The 15844-nt window shown below is 39.3% G+C and overlaps 1 protein-coding gene across 1 annotated transcript in view; it reads left to right on the plus strand.

Moving 5' to 3' along the window:
- The window catches only part of LOC111269115 (polycystin-1), an 81846-nt gene extending 74119 nt beyond the window's left edge, over window positions 1–7727 (plus strand). The window contains exons 46-53 of the mRNA XM_086971981.1: window positions 581–692; window positions 2606–2850; window positions 3676–3847; window positions 4319–4546; window positions 4803–4936; window positions 5058–5894; window positions 6025–6111; window positions 6353–7727. Coding sequence (XP_086828107.1) covers window positions 581–692; window positions 2606–2850; window positions 3676–3847; window positions 4319–4546; window positions 4803–4936; window positions 5058–5894; window positions 6025–6111; window positions 6353–6616 — 2079 coding nt within the window. The 3' untranslated portion in view covers window positions 6617–7727. The remainder of the gene's footprint in view (window positions 1–580; window positions 693–2605; window positions 2851–3675; window positions 3848–4318; window positions 4547–4802; window positions 4937–5057; window positions 5895–6024; window positions 6112–6352) is intronic.
- Window positions 7728–15844: the final 8117 nt, after the last annotated feature.

The following is a 15844-nucleotide window of genomic DNA, read 5'->3' on the forward strand; positions in this document are numbered from 1 at the left end:
GTTCACTGCTACACAAAGAACACTTGTGACAATTCGGGAAATCAGAGTTTCAAAAGCTAGAGGAAAATAGCAGAGAAAATAGATCGGTAGTTAGCAGTACTTAGGCTCTCCATTCTTTGCAACACCATAAGCCTGATTATCGAATGGCGTCTTCTGTGCAACACATTCACTACTGATTAGCCCTGTCAAAAGTCGTTTTCCATGGCTTTTACTTGTGTCCTGTTTACCAGGACCAATGTAAAAGCCACTCAAGACATCCTTAGAGGCTAGAGGCAAAGAAAACGCAGGCCAATCACTTAGGTAGTACATTGCATTAGCGTTCGTAAAATGTTTGATGGATAGCGCCTATCTTTCTCTTTTGGTGCCCACCATTGCTGAGTTCTTATTTCTATTGTATTTCTATTGAAATGTATTTCGAAATAGTCGTAATCAGAACCTAAAAATAAATTATTCTCTAAATTCAGGAAGATTGGCTTAGCTGTTCGCTTACGGCTTCAACAACCGCTTTGCTTGGGGTGGACCATTATGCATGGATTTGCTAGGGCAAAAATGTTGATTCAATACTTTACGGACGTTGCAGGTGTTTATGACAGCCATAATTCTATCAGCGCTGTTTAAGTTGCCGCAGAAGGACGAGGAAGATGACGACGACGAGGAAGAAGCGTTCGCCGGTTCAGCCGGACTTTACCATTGTAAGCGACCGATTATTTTGCGATTGTGACTCGGGCCCATATTGTTTAGAATCAATAAATGAATTGAAGTTAATGTTTAAGTGACGAGCTGGACTGCATCCGCATCAGCGGGACTTCAGCCATATAGAGCATTTTTCACTGCCAACAACCACATTCGCGTACCTTCATGCCAAAAGTAACAATCGCGTGACAAACCGGAAACGTTTCCCTCGAAATATTGAGCTTGAAAGAAGCATACATATATATATATATATATATATATATCAAAGTAAACCTGTTTATAAACCTGTAAATACATTTGCTAGGTAAAATTCGACAAAAATGTATTTCCACAGCCGTAATGCTCTCCTGACAGGATATTCATTGATTTCTTCTTTGTACTGTCCCTTTGCGCTCTTGCGTGACCGACACGTCTCCTTCTCAAGCTAGCCTCAGTTACGAGACTGATTTCTTCTAGTGCTACATACGATTCAGCAACAGTTCTCTAGTCATTGGGGGCCATTTGTGCAGAAACTGTTTCGTCTCACTGTCATTTTCGATTGGCTTCGAAGGGCACCCGATGTCGATAGACCTAATCGTCAGCCGGACCTTTCGTTGCCTTTGTGTGTCTATACGCCAGTTGTTCCTCATAACAACAAATGCATAGCCTTTTCGATACAGGAAAGTTACTGGTGAAGGCCTGCGTTGTTTTCCACGTACGATCTCAATCGACTGTCAGTGTACAGTGTTTCCTTTGATTTTGAAAAAAAATACTTGACAATGTAAACGAACGGTTATTTTTTAATTTCACGAACCTGTCTGGAAGATTTTTTCAGTCTGGTATGTTTTAAGGGCAGCAGGAAAGCATAATTACAATTTCGAGATGGCATCATTTAAATGCAATACTACCCAGCTTTTGTTTGAAAAAGTCCTGCTACTTACGCTACCATGAATCTAGAAGCCACTATATTCGTAAACTATTATTTTGGTGAGTTAGCAAGTGGTAACGCATGGAGAAACTGAATTTTCTATAGTCCGTTTCAAAGGTACTATCGTAAAAAGCAGTCACAATAGCACTTGAAAATATACTGAAAAAGTAATAGTTGTGCCATGTCAAACGCACAATGGAACAACGCGTCCTTAACTTGATCATTTTAGATATAAACATGTTAATAATAAGATATAACATGGTAATAATAACGGTGTTGAAAGATGTCTGAAGTGGTCAAAGAGTATAATTGGAACGGTGCACTTTTTTTGAAATTGCCGGGATATTAATCGGACAGAAGTCGCAACGGTACTTCTAATTGAAAATTGAAATTTTTCGGACCGAAATTATCTTAGTAGTTTTTTCTCAAATGATCATACGATCCGTACGCGACTAGTCACGATGTTTTCATTAAGCTTACCAATGCAGTATTAAAGCATTTACTAATGTTAGAAGATTTAGAACAATAGTCGCCATTGCATCGATTATACATAAAGATACCATATTCTGCTCCTTTACACCATTTGCCCCTTTGTTTAATAAAGGTACGACCGATTTGACGAAATCATATGATATATGTGCGGACACAAATCACCTTCGGTTCGGCATTTCTATCCTCTACTTCAATTTGTAGCGACAGAAAAACAGGCGACAACCTGAAATTTCAATAAAATTCCTACCTCAGAGTTGGACCAACAACATTTCGGGGCGGATTAAACGAAATTTAAATTCTGAAAGCTGACTTTTTTTGTCTATTGAGTTTAGATATAAATTTGCGATCATTATAAAACCTTCGTGATTCGACTAATTTACATTTAGCTATTATGGAATCAGCAACTCAACGCGTTCTCTGATCGATGTCCGCTTAAACGTTTCAGTATACATTAAAAGTTTATGTAACAACCTGACTAGTAATATAATAGTTAGTTGGATTGTTTCATTGCAGCTGGTACATCTGCGGGTAGCGCGCGTCGTCGGCAGTATAAACCGCCGCAAAAGGGTGATCTCGATGGCGTTCGCGAGGAAAGGATGCGAGAACTAAAAATGTCGGCCATCTTACGTGAGATTTTCTCGTATCTACTCTTCCTTTGGCTACTTACCGTATTATCATATGGAAATCGTGATCCTAACGCATATTGGATGCAGATGAACCTCAAGAACGAGTTCATCGAGAACGCTAAATTTATGGAGGTTTGTATACGTTGGGTATACACCGTACTTCAACTAGGAGTGAAATGATATATAAAGTCCGGGAGAAACTATTGTGCTCGTTTATAGGCTGCATCCAAAGGAAGACAAATATTCAGGAGGTGAAACTTTTTCTTCTTTTCCTTAATGCTTCTTAGCACATTCTTCATGATCGTGTTTTGTCCGTCCGACTGACCTAGCATATTTAAACGTTATGCTGACATTAGACTACAATTGCAAATAGTACAAATCATATTAAAAGAAAGCGCAAGAAGTAGGCAGCTGAGTGCGCCTCTCTACAAACAACTGTTAATTTCATTCTTATTAAACTTCCTCATCCAAAATGGTATTTTCTACTATTTGTTTCTGCGTTACTTTTAAGCGAAGTTTCAAGCTCTATAATTTAATCCCTATCGTAGATTATTTACTTCGCCTTATGGATTCCATTTTCAGACCGTTCAGGAACCGTGTAGAATCGGGCTTTCCATGTACATGATCGACTTCGGGCAACCATAAATGTTTCTAATTTATATGGATGTAGAAAGGATTAGTGCTCCAAAAATGCACAATAACTAATGTTCGCTAATACCTAAAGCACAAATCCTTTGTCTCCACCATAAATGATTTATGCTAAAAAAATCTGATTTTTTTTCAGTCCGAAGAAGCGCACGTCCTCTATGACAAGCAGTGCCTCCTGAAAGTGTCTCAATTGATCCCAAATGCTCAGTTTTTTTCTTTATTGTACAGTGCACCTATAATAAATACTTTCAGAAAACACACGTTTCAGCACGTTCCATTGTACATACATGCGAACGTTTCCCTTTGCAGCTTTCATCGACCGACGGGTTGTACAAATACGTTCGCGAAACGGTCGTGCCTCAGCTGAAAGTGGGAGAATGGTACAACGGTCAACAGCCATTCGGTCTACGTGGATTCATAAACGACCGAGTCAATCGTATCATGGGCTATGCTGTTATGAGGCAGATACGCGCCAAACCAAGTAAGTGTCAGCACAAAACGTATTACGTGGCTCACGAACGATGAAACAGAACGATTAAGATACCTACTTTAACTTCATCTTGACGTGCACAATACGAGAGGATTAAGTGATGTAGAGCAGACTATGCTTTACTAGCACGAACGTTACTTGACTAGCAATGGCGGTTTTGAAAATTATCTTCACAAATTCACACGGTGTGGAAAAAAGCTTCACAGCCTTCAATTAGACAAGTGCTAAGCGATCTGATCGACCAAGAAGAACACTGTCGGTAGAAAATAACTATTCCATACTTCGTGAACGCAACTAAATAATACCGACCATCGGACTCGTGATGCAATACTTAGTCGATGGAGTGAAGTATTGAAGCCAATGATGAAAATAATTACAATACCTTTCGCATACATTGAACTCGCTCCTTATTATTATTATTATTATTGCACATCGTTAATTATTTTACTCTATTAATTATAGATTCGTGTAAGGTGGAGAAACTGATGCGGAACGTGGTCAGTCAATGTCGAGGACAGTCTTCATTGATCAAAGAAGACAAAAAACACTATCACCCTAAGTGGGTTTCGATGGCCAAAAATCATAGTATCCTATTCAATCCAGCTAATCTAACAGACGAGGAATGGAGACATAAGAAGGCCAAAGAACTCCACGGACTTCCATTTTGGGGAAAACTCGATGTTTACGGAGGTATACTATATATGCGGTGCAAATGAGTGTGCGTTTTGGTTCTGCTACCAAAATAATGTAGAGCGAAATTTGCTTTTAACTTCTGTTGATAAAAATGATACTTCTACAGCGTAAAGCTATTGTTTAACTGATATTAGATTGTTATCTAGTCGGCTCTCAGAGCGATTTACTCGTAATTACTTGTTTTTTTATTGAAACGCAGTCATGCAACGTAGCTAACTATCTATTATCTACTAATTATTACCATTCCATTTAGGTGGTGGTTATATTATGCGTCTTCGAGGTACCAAGGAAAGCATTATCAAGCGAATAAATGAACTTGAGGTGTCCAACTGGATTGACGGAGGGACCCGTGCTGTATTCATCGAATTCTCCGTTTACAACGCGCAGGTAAAAGACAATAGTTTACGAGACGGAATCGTGCGTTCGTCGAACTTGGCGTCTCATACCTACGCAGTACGTTTTACTGTATCTAGCCAAGTAAAGTTTGCTTATTTTATATTATCAACAGGTGAACCTATTCGGTGTAGTAACAATTGTGGCCGAATTTCATCCGGGCGGCGGAATTATACCCAATTACCGAATAGATGGCATTCGGCTGATGCGCTACCATCAAGGATTTGGCCTATTTGTGCTCCTCTGCGAAGTTTCCTTTATCGGCTTTATCATATACTTCACTGTGCGTGAGGCAAAGAGTTTTCGAGCATTGCGGATAGATTACTTCCGCTCGTACTGGAATATCACCGAACTCGTTGTTCTAGGTCTTAGCTATGCCTGCATGTTCTTCTACATATCGCGTATGGCAATGACAAGAAAAATTCTCAAAATATTCGAACGGTCACACGGCAACGCCTACATAAAATTGCAGCGGGTGGCGGCCGTCGACGAAGTATTCGGCTACCTAATGAGCTTCCTAATCTTTATCTCAATTCTCAAATTCACGAAGCTACTTCGATTCAACAAGCGGATCGGCGTACTTTATTCGACACTGTCGCAATGCTCGAAGGATCTGTCATCGTTCTTCGTTGTTTTCTGGGTGATTTTCCTCGCATTCACTCAGGTGTTTTACATCGTGCTAGGGACCAAAATGAAGGAGTTTTCAAGTTTCGTTACATCGGCGGAAACATGTTTCGACATGGCACGAGGCCAATTCAAGTTTGACGAGATCTCAATGGCGTCACCGGTCATCGGACCCCTTGTATTTTTCGTATTCGCCTTCATCACGTCGGTGATACTTCTCAATCTCTTCGTAACACTGATCATTAGCTCGTTCCAGTCAGTCAAAGCGGATATAGAAAAACAATGTAATGACTACGAGATCATCAGCTTCATGGGTCGAAAGGTCAAGGTAGGTATTACAGGATGCTATCTCTGTAAGATTAGATCGTTTCATCCCGAAGTCATAAAAATCTAATGCATGATGTTGAACATCGAATAGGTGAATACTGATAACTTTGTACATGACTATTATATTCAAGGGCTTTTTTGGAATGAGCCGAGGAAATGGAAGAACTACCGAGCAGCCCATGACGATCGAGTCACAAGTTCATTCTCTTCCTGAAAAGGTCTACTTCTTGAACGTTGTTATTAGCTTTTCATTAGCTTTGATACAAACGTTGTAATTGTACGCAATACAAGAAAAATACTGCTACCGTATAATTTTGTCCGAGTAGAAACAAAGCTGGATAAATGCTTTAAGAAGCGAAAGGTAATCTGACAAATACGTATTGTGCAACATACACGCTAGTTTTCGCTTTAGCGGACCCTATACTCCGTTTGACGTGGCATCTTTCTAACTATGTGCAGGTGGATCGGCTCTTAAGCTTCATAAATGAGGTTTATTTGGATGGAGAAATTATTCTAGACAACAAGAATAAGCTCAAAGTCGTTTACAAGGCTCCCGATCAGGGTGCGACACGACGGCAGACCTCAGCTGGCGGTGTACAACCTTCAATGTTTGAGTGGGTGGAGGTGAACAACGCTCGCTCAACGTCCACTGGCTCAAGGGGTCGGCGCCCTCAGAGCCGCATGGAAAGCGGAAGAGCCTCGGCTCAAAAGCAGCGCTATTAAATGTCAGCGGCTTGACAATAATAAACCAGTGGCTCGACAGTGGAGGAATATATGACTGAGTCGAACCTACAGCCCCGGATTATTGGAAACCCAAGTACGGCTTCCTGTTAAAGGAACATGACAAAAAATATCACTTAACAATTGATATGATAAGTATTTTATTTTCCATCTGAACTCGTAAACGAATAGTTAAGTGTACAAACAAAACTGCTCTCTCGAAGTGATTTTGCAGTCTGCAGTGGATATATTGCTATTTGCAAATAAAGAGGCAATGAAAAGATACGGGTCGAAAGGATATTATTTTAAAAAACGATAGGTTAAACCAAATTGAAACATGTACCTATTTACGGAGGGAAGTCGGCATTTGTTGTCCTTGAAATTCCGTAATTGGTTAATTAATTAGCTAAAATAAGTCTGTTAAGGAAAAATTAACTAATTAAGAGTAATTCTGGCTGTCAAAGTATGCATAATAACAGAGAAGAGTAAATTCGCTAGTTTGCAGAAATACCCAAAAGTTTCCCGGGCCCCTATAGTTCGCGCTGGAGGTGTTAGGTCCACTACACAACCCTATAAGTATTCTATTGTGCTAAATAAAGTAGAAATAGGATAGTAAGGAGCGGTCTTTCACCTTTCGTCGTCGCCTTAACTGCTTAGTTAATAATTTTCTTAAATATAATAATTTTATTAAAATTCACGTACGAATAATACCTAAATTTGTTTCGAAATGGTGTGAAGTTTCATTTTTGATTCGGTAAGCTGATATATTGTGGCGATCTTCTTATTAACTAAATAAATATTGTAAATTAAAATATTAAATAGATAAAATATTGTAAAATTAAAAAAATACTATTCATTTGTTATAAATCTACTTGGTTTCTAAAGCGAACGATTACCAACAATCGAATATGTCGCCGTCGAAAGAAAAGTAGATATTCTCTGTTTGGGATTAATAAGTAACTATTGATGGATGACAAGTAGTAAAAAAAAAAAACTACCGCGTTACAAAATCAGGTCTATCTGACAACGCTACGATTTATCGGGCTGCAGATAGAGCTTACTACGAGCTCATATACCTACATGTAAACCTAGTTAATAAACATGTTGCACTCGAGTTGTGATTATTTTTCTTTAGACGTTCATTGTCGTAAGTAGTATTTTTAATAACATGTATATAAATATGTGCCAGCTTGAATCTACCAGTTTTATTTTGATAGAATCACAAGCGTACGATTGAAAAAGCTGCGTGAAAACATCGAATGCTACGCTTTTTGACAATAATATACGTTCAACGGACGTAACTACGTATAATTTTACTCGTGTCTTGAGGTACGGCAGTGTATAGCTGAAGCTGTACGAGTACATTCAATGTGTATCTGGAAAATGTAAAAGCCATTCGTCTCATACATGCTTGTTGCTTTTCGGTGGTCCTTCGTTTTCTCTACGTTCCATGCTGCCTGTCTCGTCTCCAATATCGAAGAATACGCTTTTTTAGTGCCAAGGTTTCGCTCTGCCGAAGAAAACATCATGCGTTAACTTCGGCAAAGGGGTTTCCTGACTACTTCAGTGCTTATAGGAAAGGCCAGGACAACCTATTTATCACTGCTGTTGAAGACAGCCCATTTTATGCATGACTAAACTCGGCAGTACGGCCAGCTAGCCGCAGGTAGAATACGAACAAGGAGATACCTTGCCGGCACGCCACTTGCTAATGAGTCTGAAATTCAGTACCACTAGACAATATAATAGTAATGTACCTGAGAAAAAGTCGAAGCAGATTTGTAGGCAGACTCTAGTAACTTCACGCATTAGCAAAGCACTCGTGGTAAAAGTCGAACGATATAAAGCGAACGAGGATGAATTTCTGCCACTGCAGAAACCTATACACATCGAATGCTGAATCGATACACACAAGCTACCATATGAAACAACTTTTTTTTTTCTAGTTTATATATATATATATATGTATGTAGTAGACGTAATTGTAGGCTTGTTGTTTGTCAACTACAGTCCGTAAAAGTAAGCAAAAAGTTGTCAATACCGCGGCTTCTCCAACAGTTTGCGGACAAACCGACCTATTGAGCATTTATCAAGCCATGACGCTGCGTGAACAAACGTGCACAAAAAGCTGTTATGCAGTCAACATACAATGATGGATTTGAGCTAACAGTGATCGACGAGCGCTAACTAATTTAAGCCTTCTTGATATTTACGTACCGCAATACATCAAGGCTAAAATATCTATTGCAGAACTGATAATTTTACTTAGTTGTATTCATCTTAAATGGTTCCAACGCTCTGCCGGTTGCTTTTTTCAGTGCTATCACGATGATCCGAAGTGGGCAGTTTCAGAAAACTGATTTCGGAACAAATGCAACGTATAGAGCCTGAGTCCTCACCTATAGCTGTGACGATAAGAGATCATGTTATGCATCCCCGACACTAATCACAATATCTTCCCACCTTTCGCCTAAATAACATATGTGGCGTCTCACCAGAAGGTAGCGGGTTTCGTTTCGACGGTAAAGTCAAAAAGGTGATTGGCCAGTGAACAGAAAAAAAGAAAGCGCGTTGGCGTCGGGTTCGGGCATCATAAGGGATACAACGGAATCTCCCGTTCAAAGTCTAAAAGTGTAGCTTTGAGAAGGTTTGCTGCGTGTACCTCGCGTTTTTGTCGCGCAAGATCACCGGATCTCGTTTATCAGGTCCTTTGTCATGAAGGGCCCGGTTGACTCGACACAATTGGGCCAATGAACCACGTCGACCGCCGATATGGTTGCAGTTAGTAAATCGGGCCGTCGCAGTCCCATCACACGCAAAGCCCAACCTTTCTTAGATAAAAACATGGTTGGACCCTGGGCCTTGCCTGCTCGTCTGGAACATCTAATCTAGTTCGTGTTGATGTACGGACGCCACTTCTCACGCCGATGACAATTCTGTGTAAAGATTAGTTACTGTGACCACGCGACTCATGACGCCGAGTGAAGTGCTGAGGTGCAGCGCTTAGTCGCTATATTTAGATGGTTAGTGGGGTACCGAAGTTTCTGTTTAGACTCATATGACTCGAAATAGTTAACAAGGGTCGTATGACTGCAGCTGATCTTTTTGGCTAATTCCTAAGTTAATTGTTGACCATCTTCCTACAAAAGTATTTCCAAATGGTACTTATCAAGATCGGATAACTGGTCAGAGGGGGGAGAATACCCTAGGTCCCATTGTTATTTTCAAGCTTGGCAAACCACCTTTTTTCTTCAGTAATCTTTTGAGTGATAGCATAATTGCCGTACACAAGGCAAACGTTCCGAGCGGTTTAGGCAATGTCCTAGTCTTGGCGAGACGCCTGGTATAGAACTTGTTGAAAACACGTTTTTAAGGAACTCTGTCGAACTAGAGTTGCGCTCACAGCATACAGATAGAATTAGAAGAGTGTATTCGAAGGGGATATTAGACGAGAGAGAAATGATAAAGGAAAGCTTTTGAGCGCGAGAACTATACTCCTCATCTATTAATTTTGAGCACCATTCAAACCGGAGTACCATAAATTGGGTAAGTAATAATTTTTTTTTCACGCTAGTTGTGTACTTTTGATGCGATATCGGCAAAACTTGAAGCAGCGAATCTAGATGCGATGAATAAATGCAAACAAAAACAATATGGCCAGATGGATATATGACTGTTTTTATTGGTTCCTGGGCAAACTTACGAACCGTTAGAACTGAGCGTAAAGTAAAATAAATCTGCTTAGAGAGATAGTTAAAGAGAGTTAGATAATGTAGGCCTTATAAGTAAGTACTGTCTCTGTTCGGCTCTATACTAGTGGTGCGTATTGATATAGAAGAGGTATGGTACGTTCAGAGTTGCAAATCATCTTATCACTATGTCACGAAGTACCGTATAAGGTACGCTGAGCAATAAAACAAGACCACTGCTATGATTACGCTTGTGTATGGCAATACAGCGGGCCCTTTGAGAAAGAGGTGCCTAGGCTAGGTAAATTTTCCAGTCGGAGAAGTGGCAATCAATGTCTTCCAGCTATGATTATTCATGAGGCGTTATAAAAGATACGAACATGCAACAAAAACTCATAGTGGCTACTATTAACGTTGACGATTGACCTGATCTGTCTTGGCTTAGAGAACAAACGGGTGATTCTACCATAGCCGTTTTAAATAATCATTGTTTATAAAGTGACCAGCATTTCGTACTTCAAGTTTCCCACAAAAAGAATCTTCATAAATGTAGCAATTCGGGATACTTTTGGATAAGGTATAATTATCTACGATCTAATGATATAGTTGCCATTGTTTAACAATATATATGAAATGGATTTTAAGAAAAAGATTTTTTAACTGTCTTTTTTTGTTGCAGGCTTAACATCCACCACTGCCGTCCTTAAACACTGTTTAAACGACTAACTTTCTGCACGAAATAAAAGAAGTTCACGCCCCATTAGATTACCACGTGCCCTTAAGTTCAGCAGGCAAACACGTTACCGATGCACCATCACGGAGACAGACCCATTCAAGTTAAGAATCCCACGAAACTATTAAATTTTTCATTGTATAGTGTGAGAAAAAAAAGATTCCAGGCCATAGTCTAAGAAAAAATACTATTGAATTCGCCGTAAAGTACCGGTTTAACCTTGGAAATTACATCGTCACTACCTGCACGTCGATCAGGGTTCAGCAGAAATAAGCGTCATTCGGACCCATTACACAGTAGTATTGGCCACCACTATATTGAAGAGATCCATTACGCAAGCTGTAGCAATGGAGGCTTCGTCCTGCTATCGCAGCGCGCTTGGAGCCTTAGCGAAGTTTCTGCTTGAACGATTTGTTGACCGATTGTACAGTGCAAATTTCATTCCGTTTGAGGATGGTCCCAGGAACTTGGCTGGCACGAGCTTTACTCTGGGTCGGCTCTCACACAACCCCTACAAACAACTATGTTTCAAGTTGTACGTCCGGTATCGCCGTCGCCATTTCTTCTAGAACTTCGCCAAATCTCCAGTTCGGGTCTCGCGTAGGGTTTTAGGGTAAGTGATTTTTTGAATGGCTTTTGACACCGACGCAAGTATTCTTATTTTTGAGACACATCTAAATCAGTTTACGTAAGCAACTGTTATAAACGAGCTGCTTATTTGTAAGAAGAATAAGCGACATTGTCGACTTCAGTGGTGTTTTTCTGTAAGCTATGGAAAGAGATTAGCATATTACTATTTTCGCAGAGGTAGCGGAGATATGTGCTGCAAAAGACCTCGTTTGAGATTAACCTAGTTACAACCAACTGCAACTTCCGGAAGTGAAGGTCGCATTATATACCTACATTAATGCCCAAGAAAATATGTGTGTGACTAAGGGAAAAAACATAAACTGCCTAGTGGAAAACTGATTTCATTGATAATTGTCGTCCTTGCAGTATACACATATGACTGTTTTTTGCGTAACCTGTAGGTTTTTTTTTAAATGGTGATTCATTTTCAATAAATGGGCATATTCACTCTTATAGAAAATAAATTGTTTTAAAAAAAAGTACGCGTAAGTATGTATCGATAAATAAATTTTATTTCGTACAGAAAAGACCTATATTTAAATAATGTTACAGCTTTTGTTGAGTGCGCGGATTATAGTACATTACTATTGCTAATCCTAAACAATAGATATCGAATTAACACCATTACAAAAAATAAGTGAAAAATAGTGAATATGTTGTTCTTTTTTCATAGTATTTCTCATAGAGTCTTATCATTTTAACAAAAGGAAACTATTAGCTCTGGTTCACCGGGGGGGGGGGGGGGGGACAGTAGTAGTAGTACAGCTTCTGCATTTTAAAAGCTTCTATCGCACTGGCCAACTGCTTCTATCCGTTTTTTTGTAAAGGCATGCGGTAGGACTACTTGACAATAGCTAACCTTAGGGAAACATTTTTTAGTCCCTGCCCTTTTTAGTCGCATCGTATAGCTCCAATAATTGGCTATGGTGTTATCATTTGCGTGGTACAGCTCAGGAGCAAGCTTACTTATTTATAGACGAATGTGTTTCTGAATTGTACCCCCCAAAAATGTTCAAGTCGATTTAGGATTTAAACCTGGAATGCTGCACAATGGTAATGCTAACGTTATAGGTAGTTATAACTTGTACACTCAAACTGAGAAGGTGGCAATCTTATTTTCTGCTGTACACAGAGGCCAGGCCGACGAAAACGGTCTTTTTTTAAACACAACGTGTATTCAGCTCAAGAGTAGACTACACTTCCCGGTTTGTAATAAAAGTTTAGAGAAGCCTAATACTGGGTTTAGTACGGTTGAACAAAAATGGTCCAGGGTGGTTCAGAGTAAGGTATGAAAGAGGAATCAAACATAACTACTGGTGGTATGTTATGATCCCACCGGAATCAAGTGTAAGTGCCATTACGGAGCGGTATGCCCATTTCAGAATATGTAGTTACTGCTATTATATGAGTATGAGGCTTGAAAGAATTGTTAGCACTCAAGGCATGTTTTTTCAGACGCATATATATATGCGTTGTCTTTTTACATGTGATCCTCAGCAGATCAGAAGACTTTCAAGATACAGTATATTAAATATTTACTATAGAATAAGAGGGATTGAAATAGGAGCAGTACTCGCTGCTGACGACGAAGGGACGATGTGATTCTCAAGCATTTATTTAAAAAGAGTCCTATGTTGGATCGATATGGGTTTCGATCCATTTCCACAGGCCCGGTTTAATGTCGGCCACCGTCACCGTGCGCGATCTATGCCTAAACACGGTAGCATATCATGGCCGTTTACTAATATCGTTCGGAGAAGCTTCAAAGCGCTCCACGCTTTCCGTAGCGCTCCGTGGCTTTCGCCGTCGTGCGGGCCGTGCTTTTCCCTATAGGATCTTTCAGGGTTTAGCATGACTAGCACAGTATTAAATTATTGTCTAATACTACTACTACCTGCAGCCTTTTAATGATAAATTTGGTTTTTGGGTAATAATTTCAGGTACAACAATTCCTAGTTAGATAGATTTGACCAATGTCTTTTTTGACAAAATGCTTCGAAAACTTTACTCAGTGTCGTAGATGTATAATTCCAAATCAACATCATATTAGTATGTTTTATTTAAATTGTTTCACTTTATCAAAATTATGCAGAAGGTTACTGCGGTGTTAGAGCGGGTGATATATCTTGTCTAATTTTCCTATTTAAGCATACTAGCTTTACCATTTGTGTGTAATCACGTGATAGTTGAGGATCTTCCTAGGGTCCGAATAGTGCTAAAACAAGCCTAAGTTCGGGAGCAGACGCAATGCAAGGTGTAAAATTATCTCAAGCAACGCCTACAATTTGCAAGAGACGTGCAACTTCTATTGAGGTGCAAAGTTAGCAGGAAGTGCAGCCAAAGACACCAGTAGGACCGAGTTAAATATCAAGAAAGTAAAGGATTTTAGAAGAAAGAAGGTGGTGGTGGTATAAACCCAGTAAGGATTCTTAAAAATTATCGTAAATTAGGTTATATATATGATTAGGTCAAGAAGGTACGTATCATCCGTGTAACAACGAACTAAAAAGACGACAGAAAATTCTTTGCTCTTGATTTGCAAAGAACAAGGTATTTTTTAAGCAGGCCAGCTTCCATCGTCTACATAACCATCTTTGCGTATAAGCGTTGTTTAAATAATTACGCATTTTTAAAGCTACTTTTAGTATTTAATAAAAAAAAACTCGTAAATATTGACTGTAAATTTCTAGTCATATAAGGCAGGAATCGGAAAATCACCTGAAACGGCCTAATAGGCTTTATAGGTTAGCTTGTAAATATACAACAAAAGATACCGAGTTGAAAAAGCGTACCACGCCATTTTTTGTTTTATATGGGTATAATAGGCTTTTCAGATTAACGGCTTGTCTGCAGACAATGTTACCGTAGACTAGCATTGCGAGACCTCTATGAATCTCTCTATGAGCGAGCGTTTTAATGCATACGCGATAAGATGCATTTGTCTCTATAGCTGTGCTTTTACATAGAAAAAAAAAACGATTAATGTTTTAGAAAGTTCTCTCAGTAGCATCAAGGGCAATTGTAACCATAAACTAAAATAACTTTGATGTTAGGCTTGTGAGGTTCTTTCTAAGTAGAATTTAGAATATAGAACTTTCATTCTCATTGGGTATACGGAGAACAGTGTAAAAACGGCACGTCGAAAAGTGAATAAGTTCTACAAAACTCGTAGCTGTTTTGCGCTCCACGTATTGAAATAGCCACAAACTGAGAAAAAAAACTAAACGCCAAGATAACTTTCTCACTAATGTTTGCCGCGCGAGAGAGCTCATCGCTTGAAAACAAGAGCGAACTAACCAATAGAAATAAGTGAGTTGACTATATACATACGGGGCGAAATATAAGATTTATATTTCTCTATATAATATACATAAGTGTACGAGAAATCGCATAGTCCTAAATTAAGTTTTCTAATTGTAGCTTCTTGCAGCAAACGAATCATGATTTATTAGGTACTGTCTAAAACAGTCAAGCAGTTACTGTCATAGACGCGATAGATAATGTTAATAGGGATACTTAAAGAAAAAATGTTGCCACACAAGAGCCTTCCTGAAATCTTCGAAGCGGCAGTATTTACAAGAGCCTGTTTTTTGAAATGACGACATGAGAAATGTGTTGAACTCCGTTGCATTTTGCTACTATCGATATTGCAATGGATACAAGCTGTGCACTGAGACAAACAATACATCAGACTGCAGCGGAACTACAACACTTTAGGTTATGGCACGGTGCGCCGCATAAAATGCCTTGACTCTGAATCCTGTACGTTAAGGATCGAAGTCTATATAATCTTGAAAATCGGACACAAATTAAGTTCCATTTTGGTAGACTGCCCCTTCAGAACTTTTCTAAGCCATTCGCCCTGGTTCTATGCTATAATGAATAACATGCTACTCCTAATAAAATTATTGCATCCGTTGTGGCGGGGCATGTAAGCACTAGACGCGAAGTCCTGAACGCGAAGTCTTTGATTCCCAGCTGGTGAAGTATTATGAATCATAATCAATCATAGAGATTGTTCATGTAGACTATACCAACCTTATGAACGCAATTTCCTTACGGCAAAAAAGTCATAGCGTGCCCTATATAGTAGGAAAGTGGTACGCTGACGCAAACGGTGCTGGTATCACATTTATCGGAAAAGTTCTAAAGAAATATAAGCTACATGAATAAATGACG

Source organism: Varroa jacobsoni, unplaced genomic scaffold (genome assembly GCF_002532875.2).
Source record: "Varroa jacobsoni isolate VJ856 unplaced genomic scaffold, vjacob_1.0 scaffold_1356, whole genome shotgun sequence".
Taxonomy (NCBI): Eukaryota; Metazoa; Arthropoda; class Arachnida; order Mesostigmata; family Varroidae; genus Varroa; species Varroa jacobsoni.